Source organism: Camponotus vicinus, unplaced genomic scaffold (assembly GCF_025532165.1).
Source record: "Camponotus vicinus isolate PSW18456_S1 unplaced genomic scaffold, iyCamVici1.0 SCAF_2, whole genome shotgun sequence".
Lineage (NCBI taxonomy): Eukaryota > Metazoa > Arthropoda > Insecta > Hymenoptera > Formicidae > Camponotus > Camponotus vicinus.
The window spans coordinates 3874626-3888711 of NW_028141956.1; the positions used below are offsets into that span (position 1 = coordinate 3874626).

At 30.3% G+C, this 14086-nt stretch overlaps 4 protein-coding genes across 7 annotated transcripts in view; 2 read left to right on the forward strand and 2 right to left on the reverse strand.

The window, feature by feature from the left end:
- Positions 1-6994, forward strand: part of LOC145967444 (zinc finger and BTB domain-containing protein 6) — a 33986-nt gene extending 26992 nt beyond the window's left edge. The window contains exons 6-7 of one of the 3 annotated variants that reach the window (XR_014437426.1): positions 285-3905; positions 4287-5575. Coding sequence is in view for 2 of the 3 variants with exons in the window: in XM_083092337.1 (XP_082948463.1) it covers positions 285-568 (284 nt within the window). In the remaining variant the exon portion in view is untranslated. Of the gene's footprint in view, positions 1-284; positions 5576-6425 lie in introns of those variants that run through there. The other 2 variants (XM_083092337.1, XM_083092339.1) reach the window with 2 other exon arrangements.
- Positions 6995-7509: 515 nt separating this feature from the next.
- On the reverse strand, positions 7510-9418 carry Nedd8 (Nedd8 ubiquitin like modifier). The gene is made up of 4 exons (XM_083092347.1): positions 9216-9418; positions 9119-9136; positions 8467-8579; positions 7510-7861 (listed from the first exon to the last, which is right to left on the reverse strand). Exons 1-4 carry the CDS (start codon positions 9231-9233, stop codon positions 7759-7761), a joined length of 252 nt encoding a protein of 83 aa, XP_082948473.1. The 5' UTR covers positions 9234-9418; the 3' UTR covers positions 7510-7758.
- A 118-nt stretch (positions 9419-9536) lies between these two features.
- E(y)2 (enhancer of yellow 2) lies at positions 9537-10474 on the reverse strand. The gene is made up of 2 exons (XM_083092346.1): positions 10270-10474; positions 9537-10050 (listed from the first exon to the last, which is right to left on the reverse strand). The coding sequence occupies exons 1-2, from the start codon at positions 10317-10319 to the stop codon at positions 9810-9812; spliced, it is 291 nt and encodes a 96-aa protein (XP_082948472.1). The 5' UTR covers positions 10320-10474; the 3' UTR covers positions 9537-9809.
- A 760-nt stretch (positions 10475-11234) lies between these two features.
- On the forward strand, positions 11235-13136 carry LOC145967445 (mitochondrial import inner membrane translocase subunit Tim21). 2 transcript variants are annotated; one of them, XM_083092345.1, is made up of 5 exons: positions 11235-11319; positions 11915-12107; positions 12195-12429; positions 12684-12783; positions 12856-13136. In XM_083092345.1, the coding sequence occupies exons 2-5, from the start codon at positions 11918-11920 to the stop codon at positions 12964-12966; spliced, it is 636 nt and encodes a 211-aa protein (XP_082948471.1). In that variant the 5' UTR covers positions 11235-11319; positions 11915-11917; the 3' UTR covers positions 12967-13136. The 2 variants fall into 2 exon arrangements, with proteins under 2 accessions (XP_082948471.1, XP_082948470.1); XM_083092344.1 differs by lacking the exon at positions 11235-11319 and adding an exon at positions 11377-11576 and having other exon boundaries at positions 12856-13135.
- The last annotated feature ends 950 nt before the right edge of the window (positions 13137-14086 follow it).

A 14086-nucleotide genomic window follows, 5' to 3' on the forward strand; every position in this document is an offset into this window, starting at 1 on the left:
TCGCCTAGAGTTGCGATAAAGGGTTGAAATTCGCGCTTCGAGACCTTTATACAGTTCGTCACCGGAGTCTCACCAGTAATCGACTGACGATCCCCTCGCAATGAATGGCCTGTGTTAACGTGTCACCACCGTGTCCCCCTCCTCCTCCCACCCTCCCGTATTTCCGTTTCTCCTTCCTATTCTCCCGCCTCCATATCTCGAAATTTATTCTTCCTGACTATGATTCCGTTGATAATTGATGATGAGGAACCGGCGGGTCACGTGGCTGTGTTAATGTGTTGCAGGGGGGGTGGGACGCAATCGGAAGCACGTTGGCGATACAACTGGTCAGGTGGTGATGCAAGGCCCGGGGCGTTTTCCGTGCCGGCTCTGCGGAAACGTTTACAGGCACCTTGCCTCGCTGACCCAGCACCTCGAAGTGCATCGCAACCAGACTACCTGCATCGTCTGCCACACCACTCTCAGTCGTAGAACCGACCTGCGGCGTCACATGCGTCTGAAACACCAAATACCCTGGCAAAAAACGATCCACAGGCAGCGCAGCCCGAAAAGCGAATTGGACTCGTAGATAACGCGCATCGCACACTCTCTCGAGATAATAGATATCGATCGTGGAGATTATTGACTCCGCGATATTTGCGTTTGCTTATGCGAGAGCTTGCTGTGCTGATCGCGGCGATGTCTTTCGTCACCTTAATACTACATATTTGAATTTCTCTTCCATGTTTTTATAATTTTGTGGATTACTTGAATCTAATAAGGATTTAAATTTTGCTTCATAGGAAGTATATCCAAATTCTAATTTAAAATTAATAATATTTTTGTTTGTGTAAAAAATAACAAAGAAATGTATTTCTCAATTTTAAACTGATATATTTCGAATCACTTCCTTTTTTTCGAAAAAAAACATTATAGATTCCAGCTATTTAACAATAGTGTTAAGATGACGATCGTCCAAGTCATTTGCCATTCTTCAATAGAGGGATGTAAGACGAGGCTCTCGCGAGTGAAGAACTTATACGCTCCTTTTCTGACTTTTTTTCAATGATAATGCGTGTATAATTTTGGAGAATACGTTCTATCCCCAGGAAATATATTATTTGAGATATCGTTGATTTTTTTTACTTAAAATAATCATCACTTGTGCGCTAAATCGTGTTATTTCTCAAAAAGTAGAAAAGGAAGTTTATTGTCCGACTCAATGAAATAAACACAATGCGGGACATTGATCTTGCATCTCATCTTTTTCTTCCCAAACAAATGAAATATGTTATAAAGCATTTTTTTACACATATGATTTTACATTGTTCTCAACCGGAATTTAATTGTTATTACGAGAGCGGACTGGTTCAATAAGAGTAACAATGTGATTATCTATATAAACATATATATTTTAATTTATTCAAAGATCTCTCCAAGTCTGGCTAATACGATAGATTTCTACTGGAATATTAAATATTTATATAATCGTAAAATATATATATATATATTATGCATCTTTGTTGCTGCCGCATTTAGGTACGTTGAGATCCGTAGAACTGTCGACGATTCGCAGATTCGTTACATTTAACGAGTCCAAAAGCGGTAGGTGAATGAAATCGGAGAGCGAATCGAATCAAAATTAAAAAATTCATGTCCTAAAATAGGTACGAGAACGAGATATTAAGATGAATGCTTTTTGATGATCGGAGAAGCGATAGGTTTGTTCGAGGAGCGAGTAAAAATAATTTAGCGAGCGATTCTTGTATTTATAATTCAATTTCATTTAAAGTTCATCGATTCCGTTCACCTGCTGTGGTGAAATTAAATAGAATGTATTTGATATAGGCGGCAATATATTCGCTTTCGGAAAAATGTTTTCTTCGTTTTCGCAAAATGGCTTTGCAATATATATATATATTTCAGATACGTTCTGTATTACTGATTTTCTGAGAGATATAGTGAATAATTGCGCTTTGATGTTTGATTTTGCGAGAGAGATGATCGGAACGGAATTGACGTTTCGCGTTTTCTTTTCTCCCGATAATTATCAGCACGCGGTCCACTTGGTCCGTTTAGATGCGTTTCCGCAAGAAAATTGATGTATCTAGCTTTGCCGCATACGCGCGTATTTATCTTCGCTAAGTGTGCAGTTAACGCAGTTAGCGATTGTGTTATATTAGCGGATTACGCTTTAGGCGTGTTAAAAGGCGAGAATTAAGTGATACGTGTTTAAGGATCTGAGTGTTGTATACGTCACCGATGAACAGAGGTGGCTCTATCGCGAGGCCTCGATCAAGATCTCGAACATTTCACAGGATCTTCCCTCGAGCGCAAAATGCGACGACCTAAAAAAACGGGACCTAGGTTTGTGGAAGGATCGTGTAAAACGCTTCTTTGAGAATTTTTATGATAAAGAAAAGAAGAAAAAAATTTCTCGCGCAGAAAAATATCTCTTCGCACTTGTAAGAATCTCTTCGGAGTCTCATATTTTCATGTAGAGCCTGGCCAGCTGTGGAGTCGCCTCTTCTCCGGATTAATGAATCGACGATCTTAAAGGATTCTAGTCATTATTGTACGAGACATTAGACTATCCAGATCTCTATCGCTCGTTCACACAGGACTCTATAGTAAATCGAAGTTATTTTTTGATACTCCTCGATACACCCGGGAGCTCTCTCTCTTGCGGCCGCTATGTCCTCGCAGGACATCGCTCCGCAATGTTGTAATCCTCGCTCCGCAGCCACGATCCTTGACACGTTACACGGACTCTGTTTACACGTTTACCTACGCCATGTGCCGAAATTTCTTTGCGAACGATTCTTGGGCTCGGTGTACGCTTAGAAAGATTTATTCGATTGACGGCGTGATCTTTCGCATCCGAATCGATTCTGTCAGTCTATTAATTCTAATTTTGCGTAATTTACGCAAAGCACAACTATGCAAAAGATCATCCTCTCTCAATTAAGAATAAAAAACGATAAGGTTTTCTGACAGAATAGCACTGAATGAGACGTAGCTCTCGATAATATGAAATTTTTAAGCGTACATCGAGCCTCAGCTTCAGCTGTCGAGACAGCGCATAGACAGTGCCTTACATAAATACCTGGTTTTATATTTTACGTATTGACTTCTTCAGATATTTACCATAGACAAGAATATATCTAACGATGCGGAGCATCCGGAAAATAGTCGTTAATTTTGTTACTGGCCTCGTGTAAACATTGTCTCTGTATGAAAGTGCGAGAGCAGCGTTTCTCAGTATCATGAAGAATCTTATATCTTAATATTTAAATAATGTTTAATGCTTAAATAATAAACAAATCAAATGAAGATATAGATTTAATACCGATATTTATCAAACTCGCTATATATATTATTTATTATAATTTTTTAATTGGAACATAAAATTCCTAATTTAAATTATAATTTATATATTATTTATATGAATATATAAATGTTCGAAAATCCATATTATAAATTTTTATATTTCAATTATTCAGCGTGATATATAGAAAGTATACGATATTAAAAATCGCGAAATATTTATTTTTGAGCGAGATTATACTTTTTAATACGATTAAATACGCTCTACATAAGATAACTAAGAGATTAATATATAATTTAATGTTAGAGAAACGCTGATTTCGATTGTTTGCGAACTGTGTCATATGTATCCAAAGACAGAATATAAGACGTCACCGTTACCGTTATTGTTGTTATTAAATAAGTAATCTACACATACACAAGGGAGCGATTTCGCAAGCGGGGATACCTTATTTTAGCGAGCGCATTCAAGAGTGTTATGCAACAAGTAGTACAATAATCGCGAGTATGTATACGACGCATACGTGCGTACGTTCGCATTTCGTTTGGTTTTTAAGAGTGACATCGCACTTTGCGCACCTGACTATTTACTCGTAGATGTAAGTGATCGTAATTATTGTAGTTGTTGATCGTAGCACGAGAATGCGCGTTTCGACCGTGCGTCTCTAGAACGAATGCCTCACGAATTTTAACTCATTAAATGCCATTTTAGAGGATCGCGCTGCGGAATACAGTTAATCACACATTTCTAACATCTTAAACCAAACAATTTAGATAAGACGATGTTGCAATTTCCGCGATAATGGTTGGTGCTTAATGGGTTAATACAACGTCACGCCGTGAAAGAGTGTACAAGTATTTTTAGCCGTACGTGGCTATCGCGGCGAAACTGTATCAGGGATTCTCAAACTTTGCGAAATTAATCTTAATTCTATTGAGAAGTGTTACACTAATGGTTTAATTTTATGTTTCCTTTGCAGAGAAATTGTATAAGAAAATATTAATTTTTTATATGTAGAAGAGCTGTGCTCTCTATAAGCTGTGCTTGGTGTCATAAAGCAATATTCTATCCTCACAACAGTAAAAGAGAAAAATATAGAATAATAAAAGAAAAATTAAAATACACACAAATACGTTCAAACATATCTTTTTAGAAGTAACAAGACAAAATTTAAGCATCTCTGCGACAGATAAATCGCGATATGTATTTCAAAAATAAGAAATTGTGCAGGATGCACGAGAAAGATGAAATACATAAAGAATCAAGATGAATCTCAACAGAAAATCCTGAAGCGGAAAAGTGTCATAGTCTTGATACGATGAAGCAAAGATAAACAGAGATAAAAATAAAATCGATAAAAATTGCTGGGACGCATAACGTGAAGTATAAATTGCGAATTGCAGCCAAATGAAGGAGGAAATCTTCGTTCGTACGAGAAATATACGAAATATGATTCTGTCTGCATAGTGTTTGTGACGTTAAAAAAAATGTTTTGATGCAAAGATTCAGGTAATTAGCATCTTAGAAAAAGAGATGTAACGGAATTTAGTACTAACAAAGAATAATGTAGACGTGGATAATCTTATTATACAGCGAATGCAAAATTTTGTCTGTAAATTTCTAGGAGTGATGGAGACATACGAGGCAAAGAATTTTTCAAGGAAAATTAATATTATATCAATTTTGCATCGCGAAATACTTAAAATTGAATAATTTCGCAAAACGCCTAATATAATTTTTGATAATTAAATAAATTTTGCATTTTATACTTTTAGGAAGATTGTTTTCCAATGGTCTTTGTTGATCCTAGAAATTTATTGGCAGAATCTGCTTCCATATTCTGTACTTTTGCGAAAAATCGAGGAAGCTATTCTACGAAAAAGCTGTTTAACTCTTTGAAACGTAGTTTTATGATAAAGATACCATTTCGAAATCCCTGTTCGAAAGAATCTACCATACTATTCAAAAGAGGATCTCCAAAAAAATGGTGTTTCAGAGTAATAATGAATTAGTTATCCGTTTCTTGGCTCGAATGAGTTAATCCTCTGTAGAAAAAAAACAGCGGATATATGTAGTCGTGCAACGAGTTTAGAAATTAACTATAAATATCATCAGACATCATTGTCAGTAGCACGAAACATTGCGTTCAGGTACGTGTTACGTTCGGTATCGTAATTGTGAGCTTGTAACTTAATTAAAAGATCGTGTAAGACTATACGCTTTCAGATGTTATCGCAGTAATGTAAATAAAAGAATTTCTGATGGATATATTCGTGTACTCGGAAATTGATATTTCATAATTAATTAGCATTATATTGAGTTTTATTTCCATATGAATTAATTACTCTTAGAAGAATTGTAAATTTTTTCTTCATAAATTTTCCCTTACATTTTTCAGTTAATTTCATCTATTTTACGATTCATTTTAAATATATTAATATAAAGAAAAAAATTTATCATCTTTAATAATAATTAAAATTCATAAGAACAATTAGTCGTATTTAGTTATGTCATTTCTCAACGAAAATTATGCAGTTTGCAGTTTGCCTTTAATTTTCGATAGTGTCGAGAGTTGGAAAAAATTCACAAGTCACAAGATAATGATAATCAGCCAGGACTTTTTAATCTCATTATGACAAGCAAATAATAGAAATTGTTTTGAAATACATGTTTCACACTTTGCATTATGATTTTAAAAGCGAACAAAACAAATTACTAATGTATTTGCAAAAACTGCAGACTGACAAACGAAATATTTGCATAATGATTTTGGAATGGATGACATCGAATGATGAAGTGAAATAATTTTAGCGTCATTAAAAACGAAACAGGTTTCTAATCTCTAATTTCAATATTATCATGTGATATTTATCTAGAATTTCTTTCAACTAAAAATTCCCACACTTGAAACTGACGAAGGAACAAGATTTTCCCACATTATTCGACAGAACTCTCTACTTTTCAATTGTTGTAATCCAACGTATACAACAGAAATAGATATAGATGTATTCCTCGAGAGATATATCGCGAATTTACTGATGAATGTACTGCATCTAAGGAATTGGAATATTGTGTAGACACAGAGTTCACTTAGGTAAACCGAGGAATGCATTTCTAGAGTCGTTGAAGACGGCAGCGACCAGGAGCATTCATACACCGACGTCGTATTGCGACAAGTGTGGCGTTACGTTTACGACGCAACACGCTCTTCTGCGGCACATCACGTCCAAGCACGAGGAGTCGCCTAACTCCGCGGTCTACTGCAACATTTGTCAACGCGTCTTCAAGACCAAATGGAGCCGGGCGACGCATAATAGCAGATACCACAGAAATTGACCTGAAAATCGCCAATTTTCGCACGAAATACGGCTGTAATGTTACATCATATCATAATATTCCTCCAGTATAGTATCGGTAAATTGATAGTGGTTTCATCGATAAGTACTTTGGTTTCGCTGCTTCTGTCTATAGAATATCTTGTTTTTCTTGTCCTCGAAACAATATTTCAAATTGATTTCGCGTAAATGCTTGTTTTACTCTTTAAGTTTACACAAATTAAATTTTGATTGTTTATTTGAAAATAATTAATTTTACGACTGTTTATTTTTATCAATTTAATAATCATATATACAGGAAAAACATGGTATATTGATGGAGCATTCTATTGTTAAGATTATTTATTTACAAAGTAATAGATATATATATGATTTTTAAATTATATAATTGTAAAGAGACTAGAGATACAAGATAAAAATAAGATTAAAAGGCAAAAAATAATTGCAATTTCTTATATATAAGTAGTATATTGATAATTAATTTTTATTTAACGATATAAAATATTTATTAAAATCATAAAAAAGCAGTTTTTAATTATGTAAGATTCAAATAGAGCTTTGCAAGTCTCTTTTTTTTTATCAAAATTATATTTTTTGCAAAATTATTAAATAGATAAACTTGTCAACAAGAAAAGTAATGTTTTATATATTTAACATTTTATATATATATTTATTTTTTTATGTCACTTTTGCTATAATTAGATCATATTGATAACAGATTGAACATTATTAACCATTTGAACATTATTAACGGTTTCTTTTTTTTTCTTCTTTTAACTTAAAACCATAAGTCTTTGTTGAATCATATTTCTAATATAATAAAATGATTATGTAATTTACAAAGAATAATGAGAAAGTGAACAAAAATCACTTGTATATTATTTTTTATTACACAAAAAGTTAATTTTTAAAATAAAAACACTTATAATTTTCGATTAGATTATATTTTATTAAATATTTATTTAGATTATAAAGATCACGATTAGATTCTACGTTATTCTATCACATAGAACAACATAGAATCCTCTTTGAATGCAGACGCTGGCGATGACCATGTTGTTTCCCGTTTTTCTTTCCTATTGATCTCTCATTTATTTAATATCTTCTCATATTCATTTATAAACGAGGAATGTATTTGCAGCCTCCTCTCAATGCAAGTACCAAATGTAATACCGAACCGCCCTGAACTTTATAATCTTGCGCCGTCTTTTCATCATTCCTAATACAAAAATACAATATTCATTAATCTTCCAATATATTAATTGTATTCGTTGTTAACTGATTATAATTCTGAATAATTTTATATTTAAATAAAATTTATTTACATATAAAATTATTTTTATACATTAAATAAAATTCATTTAATGTATAAAAAAAATTTACATACTTAATATTGAATTTGTATATCTTTTTTATTTAAAAGAAAATGCCAGAAAATGGAAGATATGATTATATACATATATGTACACACACACACACACACACACATTTTATTTAAGAAATCTGTGAATGTATAAGGTATATTGAGAGAACAGATATTGTCATTAAAAGAACGAAAATGGAAGAACATCATTTCTTGACATATTTAAATAAATTAATGCTATAAGAAGATGCAAAGTATGTATGTCGAAGAGTTTGAAAAAGAGTGTCACGTTATTGTTACGTCCATTGTAACATCTCTATATATCTCTAGCTACAGGAATTTGATTTTGTATAATAAAATACATATAAAATTATGTGTGTGTGTATATATATATATATATATATATATATATATATATATATATATATAATACATATAATTGTAATAATATTTATACATACATCTGTTTGCCAGAGAATATTAATCGCTGTTGCTGTGGTGGTATTCCTTCCTTCTCTTCCACTCTTTCTTTAATTCTTTCTACCTTGTCAGTAGGCTCTATATCTATTTCAATCTAAAAATATTATGCCATTACTACGTATAAAAATATACATATATTCATTTAATATAGTAATTTAACAAAATTAAATTTGTATGATAGGTAATACGAGGTGTTCTCTCTATTAACAATAGTTACACTTAAAAAAAAAGTTTAAATAAGATGTAACTCTCAATGATTTTCTGACTAATATAAAACAGAATTGTCTCAACATGAGACATTTAATTTTATTTCTATCCATTTATAACATTAACATTACTATATTTTGCAAAGATACCAATGTATATAATATTGCAAATGAATCAGTTTTAAAATTTATAAGAGATTCCAGTTATACTTAAATTTATAAGAGATGCCTGCTTGAAAATTTAACTTTCAATCTTCAACTTCTCAAAATATAGCAACTTAAGATAAATTTATATGTCAAATCATTTGTGTTATCAACACAACAAAAAGGTAAGTCTTGCAATAATAAGATTAGTATAATTTTAAATACTAATCGCGTAATAACTATCACTTGATTTTATAAAGTCCCTTGATTTCGGGATACTTGCCTCTTTTCCAGTAAGGGTCTGAAACAAAATTAAAATTGATATTATGACAAACCGGCGTAAATTACGATGTAGCGAGCCTGTCGACCAGCATAATTACCTTTACTTTTATCAACATTTTTCAGCTATCACTGTTTGTGCTAAATTATTGCAGTTTTCAGCTATCACCGGCTGAAACTTGCCGACACTACGGAAAGATTGCGTAATAATTGAACGCAAAGTGCGTATATAATAAAAATTACCACTGACGGAATTGACCCAAACCGACCTAACCAAATTCCAAGTTGTGGCGCGTGTCGCCGTCTGTTGGTAACTTGCGTTATTAATTTTAATAAGAATATTGTATATACTCTCAGATTATACATTTTTTTCCTTATTTATAATTCTTAATCTTAATTTATCTCAATTTCTTTACATATACTTTGGTATAGAATAAAATCTCATTTTATTTGCATTTTTACATCTTTTTTAAAAGTATAGACTCATTCATTCTTAAATATATATACATTTATACATTTTTTTGTTTTTTGTAGTTATCTCTCTCTGATCTTAATACATTAAATATTATGAGTTTCTTATTAAGAAATTATACATGTAATTTGTGAGAAGATATTTATCACAACTTCTGCAACTGTATACCAATGTAATTGCATTGATAAACAACTGCATGAAGCTTAATAATGAATCGAATAAGTTAGCGATCTGTTACAATCTTGAGTTTTTCTTCTTGAGCCATCAACTGATTTTTAATCTTCTGTAACAGTTCTTTCTTTACAGAATCTGGTACGAGTGAACGAGCTTTGGTTGTCACTGCAGATAGCAGTGTATCATATGTGATGTCATGACCATGTTCCTTTATCAATTCCTTTGAAATTAACTTTACTTGATCTCGCCATCCACATTCCACCAATCTACGTCTTAATAATTCTTTTAGTCTAAAAATAAATTTTGAACAATATTATATCTAAGTTTTATTAGACAATCTAATATTAATTGAATATGCTTAGAAATTAAAATAAAAATTTTAACCATATATCATAAAACAAAATTTATACAATAAAAAGGATTTATTTTGCGAAAATTACTTAGAATCAGTTTCAATTGTATAAACGATGGAAAATGTAAACAACATGAACAATTAACATATTATTTACCCATCGCGATCGCCAACCATCACTAATCTCTGATGTAGTACAGTCTTCATCAATATATTATATAAATTTAATTATATAATATTTCTCGTTCCTTTTTATTCTGTGAATTATTTATTTTCCATTAACCTATCAGTTGACAATTCAAAGCAATGTTTTTTTTACAGACAAGTAATTTTATCCAATTACCTTATACTATTCTACTACTAGATTTCGATGTGCAATTATTTGGATGTGTTCGGAAATAAAGTAGCATTCAACTGACCAATCAGGACAAAAGAAATCTTTGCTCCCCTTTTATTCTGATTGGTCAATTAAACTACTTTACCCTACGAATAGAATTTTTGATCTCCATTTCAAGGTTACGTTCCAAAACGTCCTCTCCGAGGAAAATTTTACTCGATAGCCGTTCCGAAACTCTTTTAAACCTTTCCGATTGGTTCAAATCGGCCATCGAGTAAAATTTCCCTCGGTTACTTACGTTTTGGAACGTAACCCAAGAGTTCGTAGGAAGAGAAACAATGGCTGCGTTCAGCAGGAAAAACTGCTTTGCAACTGTTGTAAAATTCGTGAGTCCGATTGGCATATGCTTTTAATTTTGACTGGATCTAAGAGCATACACCAATCAGATTCACGAATTTTACAACAGTTGCAAAGCAGCTTTTCCTGCTGAACGCAGCCAATGGGTGCATCCAGAAGCACAACCGCTCACTGAGCAGCTAAGTAGCAATTGAATGTGATTGGTTTCTATGTTTGAATTGACCAATCACATTCGATTGCTACTTAGCCGCTCAGTGAGCGGTTGTGCTTCTGGGTGCACCCAATGGCTGCGTTCAGCAGGAAAAGCTGCTTTGCAACTGTTGTAAAATTCGTGAATCTGATTGGTGTATGCTCTTAGATTCAGTCAAATTTAAGAGCATACACCAATCAGGCTCACGAATTTTACAACAGTTGCAAAGCAGCTTTTTCTGCTGAACGCAGCCAATTTCAAGCCCTAAGTTTTTCCAAAATGCTAATTGACTCTAGATAATCTTTACTTTGTACCAGGCTAAGGTGTAAATTTTTTTCTATACATGATGTAAATGATGTATAAGGGCCAATTCGACTAAATTCCGGTTAAAATAATCGACGATTAATTTACAGTGTTATTAACAATATTTTTATTGTTCTAACAATCTCTCTTTTTCTTCTTATAATATTCTCTCTTTCTAAAATGTATTTGATTTGGCATGTTGGCAATTCTGTTAGCTGAGTTAATCAACAATGAAATTGAGCGAAGTTTAGTCGAGGTGGTCCTAAATAAATAAAAAGTATGCGTCTTTTTAAAAGAACATAATTTAATAGTATCAATATCGAATTGTCCGTTTCCTATATTTTTAATGTTATTTTTTTATATTAATATGTAAATTTTATTGTCATAAAAATGTTAACAGAGAATGATAAAATAATACAATTATAATAGAATATGAGATATTAAATAATTACTATTCATTAACTAACTTGTATTCGTTGTTTAGAAGAAACGTTCATCAAACAGTATATACTTCTGAAGAGATTGATATAAATTTTATAAAATATTTTGTACATTTGTGTATATGTATATTTGTGTATTATAATTTATAATTAATAATATTAATATATATTTTAGGATATGGCATTAACAATATTAAATCGCACTCTTCAAAAAAGATACATAAACATACAAAACATACAAAAAGATACATCATATTGTCTTAGTATTATCTTCAAACACAATGTTTGGTATTCAACAAAGAAATCTATAACTAATGTTGAATCTGATGAAACTGACAATAAGAAACAAGTTAGCACAGTAGAAGTAGGTAAGTAAATATGATCTATATCATTATGTATGATCTATATTATTATGTATATTGTATATATATATATATATATTTTTTTTCTTTTAGTCAAAGAAAATCTGAAGTTTACTGGACAACTAGGAATAATAATAAGTGGCATTGGAATTACAGCTTTCATATTATATACTTTATTTTCGGAATTATTCTCCAGTGAAAGTCTGGATGCCATTTATAGTAAAGCTCGTATACGTTGCATAGAACATCCAAAAATTATAGATACACTTGGAACTCCTATAAAAGCTTATGGAGATGAAACAAGTCGTAGACGCAGAAGAGCTATTAGGTATATTTAAATGATTCTTCTTTTTTCAAATATATATGAAATATCGATAACTTTTTCATATATGTGTATATTTGTATACTTATATATTCTCTTGCATAAATAACGAATTTTGATTATTTAACAATTTATTATATTCAACAAATACTTATTATTCCAGATATGTTAATTATTATTATTAAATACATATGTTAATTATTTTTTTAAGAATATAAAGAATATTTGGAGTAATATATTTTTTTTATTTCTTTTTTCAGTCATATGTATTACATTAAAGATGGTATTGAACATATGAAACTGAAGTTTTATTTAGAAGGATCAAGACGACGTGGAACAGCATTTGTAGAAATGAAAAAAGTAAGTTTGTTAAAACTATTTACAAAAATAATAAATATTTATACAATCATATATATTTAATTTTAATTACAGAATGAGTCTGGTAAATATGAATATTCATATCTATATGTTATGGTGAAACATTTTGGAATAATCAGAATAGAACCCGAACAAGACATAACAACAGACATGCTGCAAAATTAAGAATTTATATAATTTATTTGGATTTTAATTAATATAAGAAAGAGAGATATATATTTGATAATTATATGATATATTCGAGATATGTAAATAATATTTTATACAGAGTGATATTTAAATATATTCCGAAAATTATAAAAAAATAATTTCTTAAATGACTATGAAAAAAAATTGAAATATATTTATACTAATATTATATATACTATATTATATATATATATATATATATATATATATATATATATATTATATAATATATATACTAATATATGATATTATATATACTAATATTATATATTATATATATCTCTTGAAGATTGTTCCAATTAGTCTCTTAATACTGTGCGTTAATAGTGATAATGGGTTAACTTTTAGCGAAAAAATTTTGAAAAATTTTAGTATTATCAATAGTATAAAAATTTAGTTAATTAAATCCGATTTCAATAACCGTTTTCGGAATTTAAAAAAATAATTATTTTATAAAAATAGCTATTTTATAATTATAAAATATAATTTTTATTGAATATCGCTTATGTTTGGAAATAGTTTATGAAAATGTGTATATAAACTTTTCTTTATAAAATCATCTAAGAAATTACTTTTCAAAATGTATTAGGGAATTACTTTAAAATTTTCAAAATGTATAAAATGTATAAAAACCATCTCTATTGTTGTATTATAATAATAATGTAATTTTTAAATGTAATTTCATATAGTATAGTAATAATAATAGATGTTTTTTTTTTCTTTTTTTTTAAATTGCTCGATTTTTTTAATATTTTTAATTTTAATTTCTTAGTGGAATACTTGAAAATTGCTAAATGTTGATTAATCATTGTTAGGATTTAGAGACTTAACTGACTGAAAGATATAAAAATTAAATTTTTTTTTTAATAAAACTGTTGTTTAATACATTTTCAATATTAATCTTTTTTTATAATCTTATGTTCTCATAGTTACAATACATTATATGTTATTACGTGTATTTTCTTTTTCTTGGTGTATATAAAATCATCTATTTTTAGAATTTACGTCATTTTACATTTCTACCCTAATCTTGAGCTCGATGATGAGCGAAAGACTCATAGACATATCGCATTCTCACTACGGAAACGGAACTGAG

Excerpts from the sequence above, each read along its gene's own strand:
- Nedd8 (XM_083092347.1), bottom strand. Across the intron at positions 7,862-8,466 it reads ATATTCTCTGGCAAACAGAT|GAATGATGAAAAGACGGCGC; the intron begins GTATGTATAAAT and ends TTTTTGTATTAG.
- LOC145967445 (XM_083092345.1), top strand. The coding sequence starts at position 11,918 with ATGGCATTAACAATATTAAATCGCACTCTTCAAAAAAGATACATAAAC. Across the intron at positions 12,430-12,683 it reads AGACGCAGAAGAGCTATTAG|TCATATGTATTACATTAAAG; the intron begins GTATATTTAAAT and ends TTCTTTTTTCAG. Across the intron at positions 12,784-12,855 it reads CATTTGTAGAAATGAAAAAA|AATGAGTCTGGTAAATATGA; the intron begins GTAAGTTTGTTA and ends TTTTAATTACAG.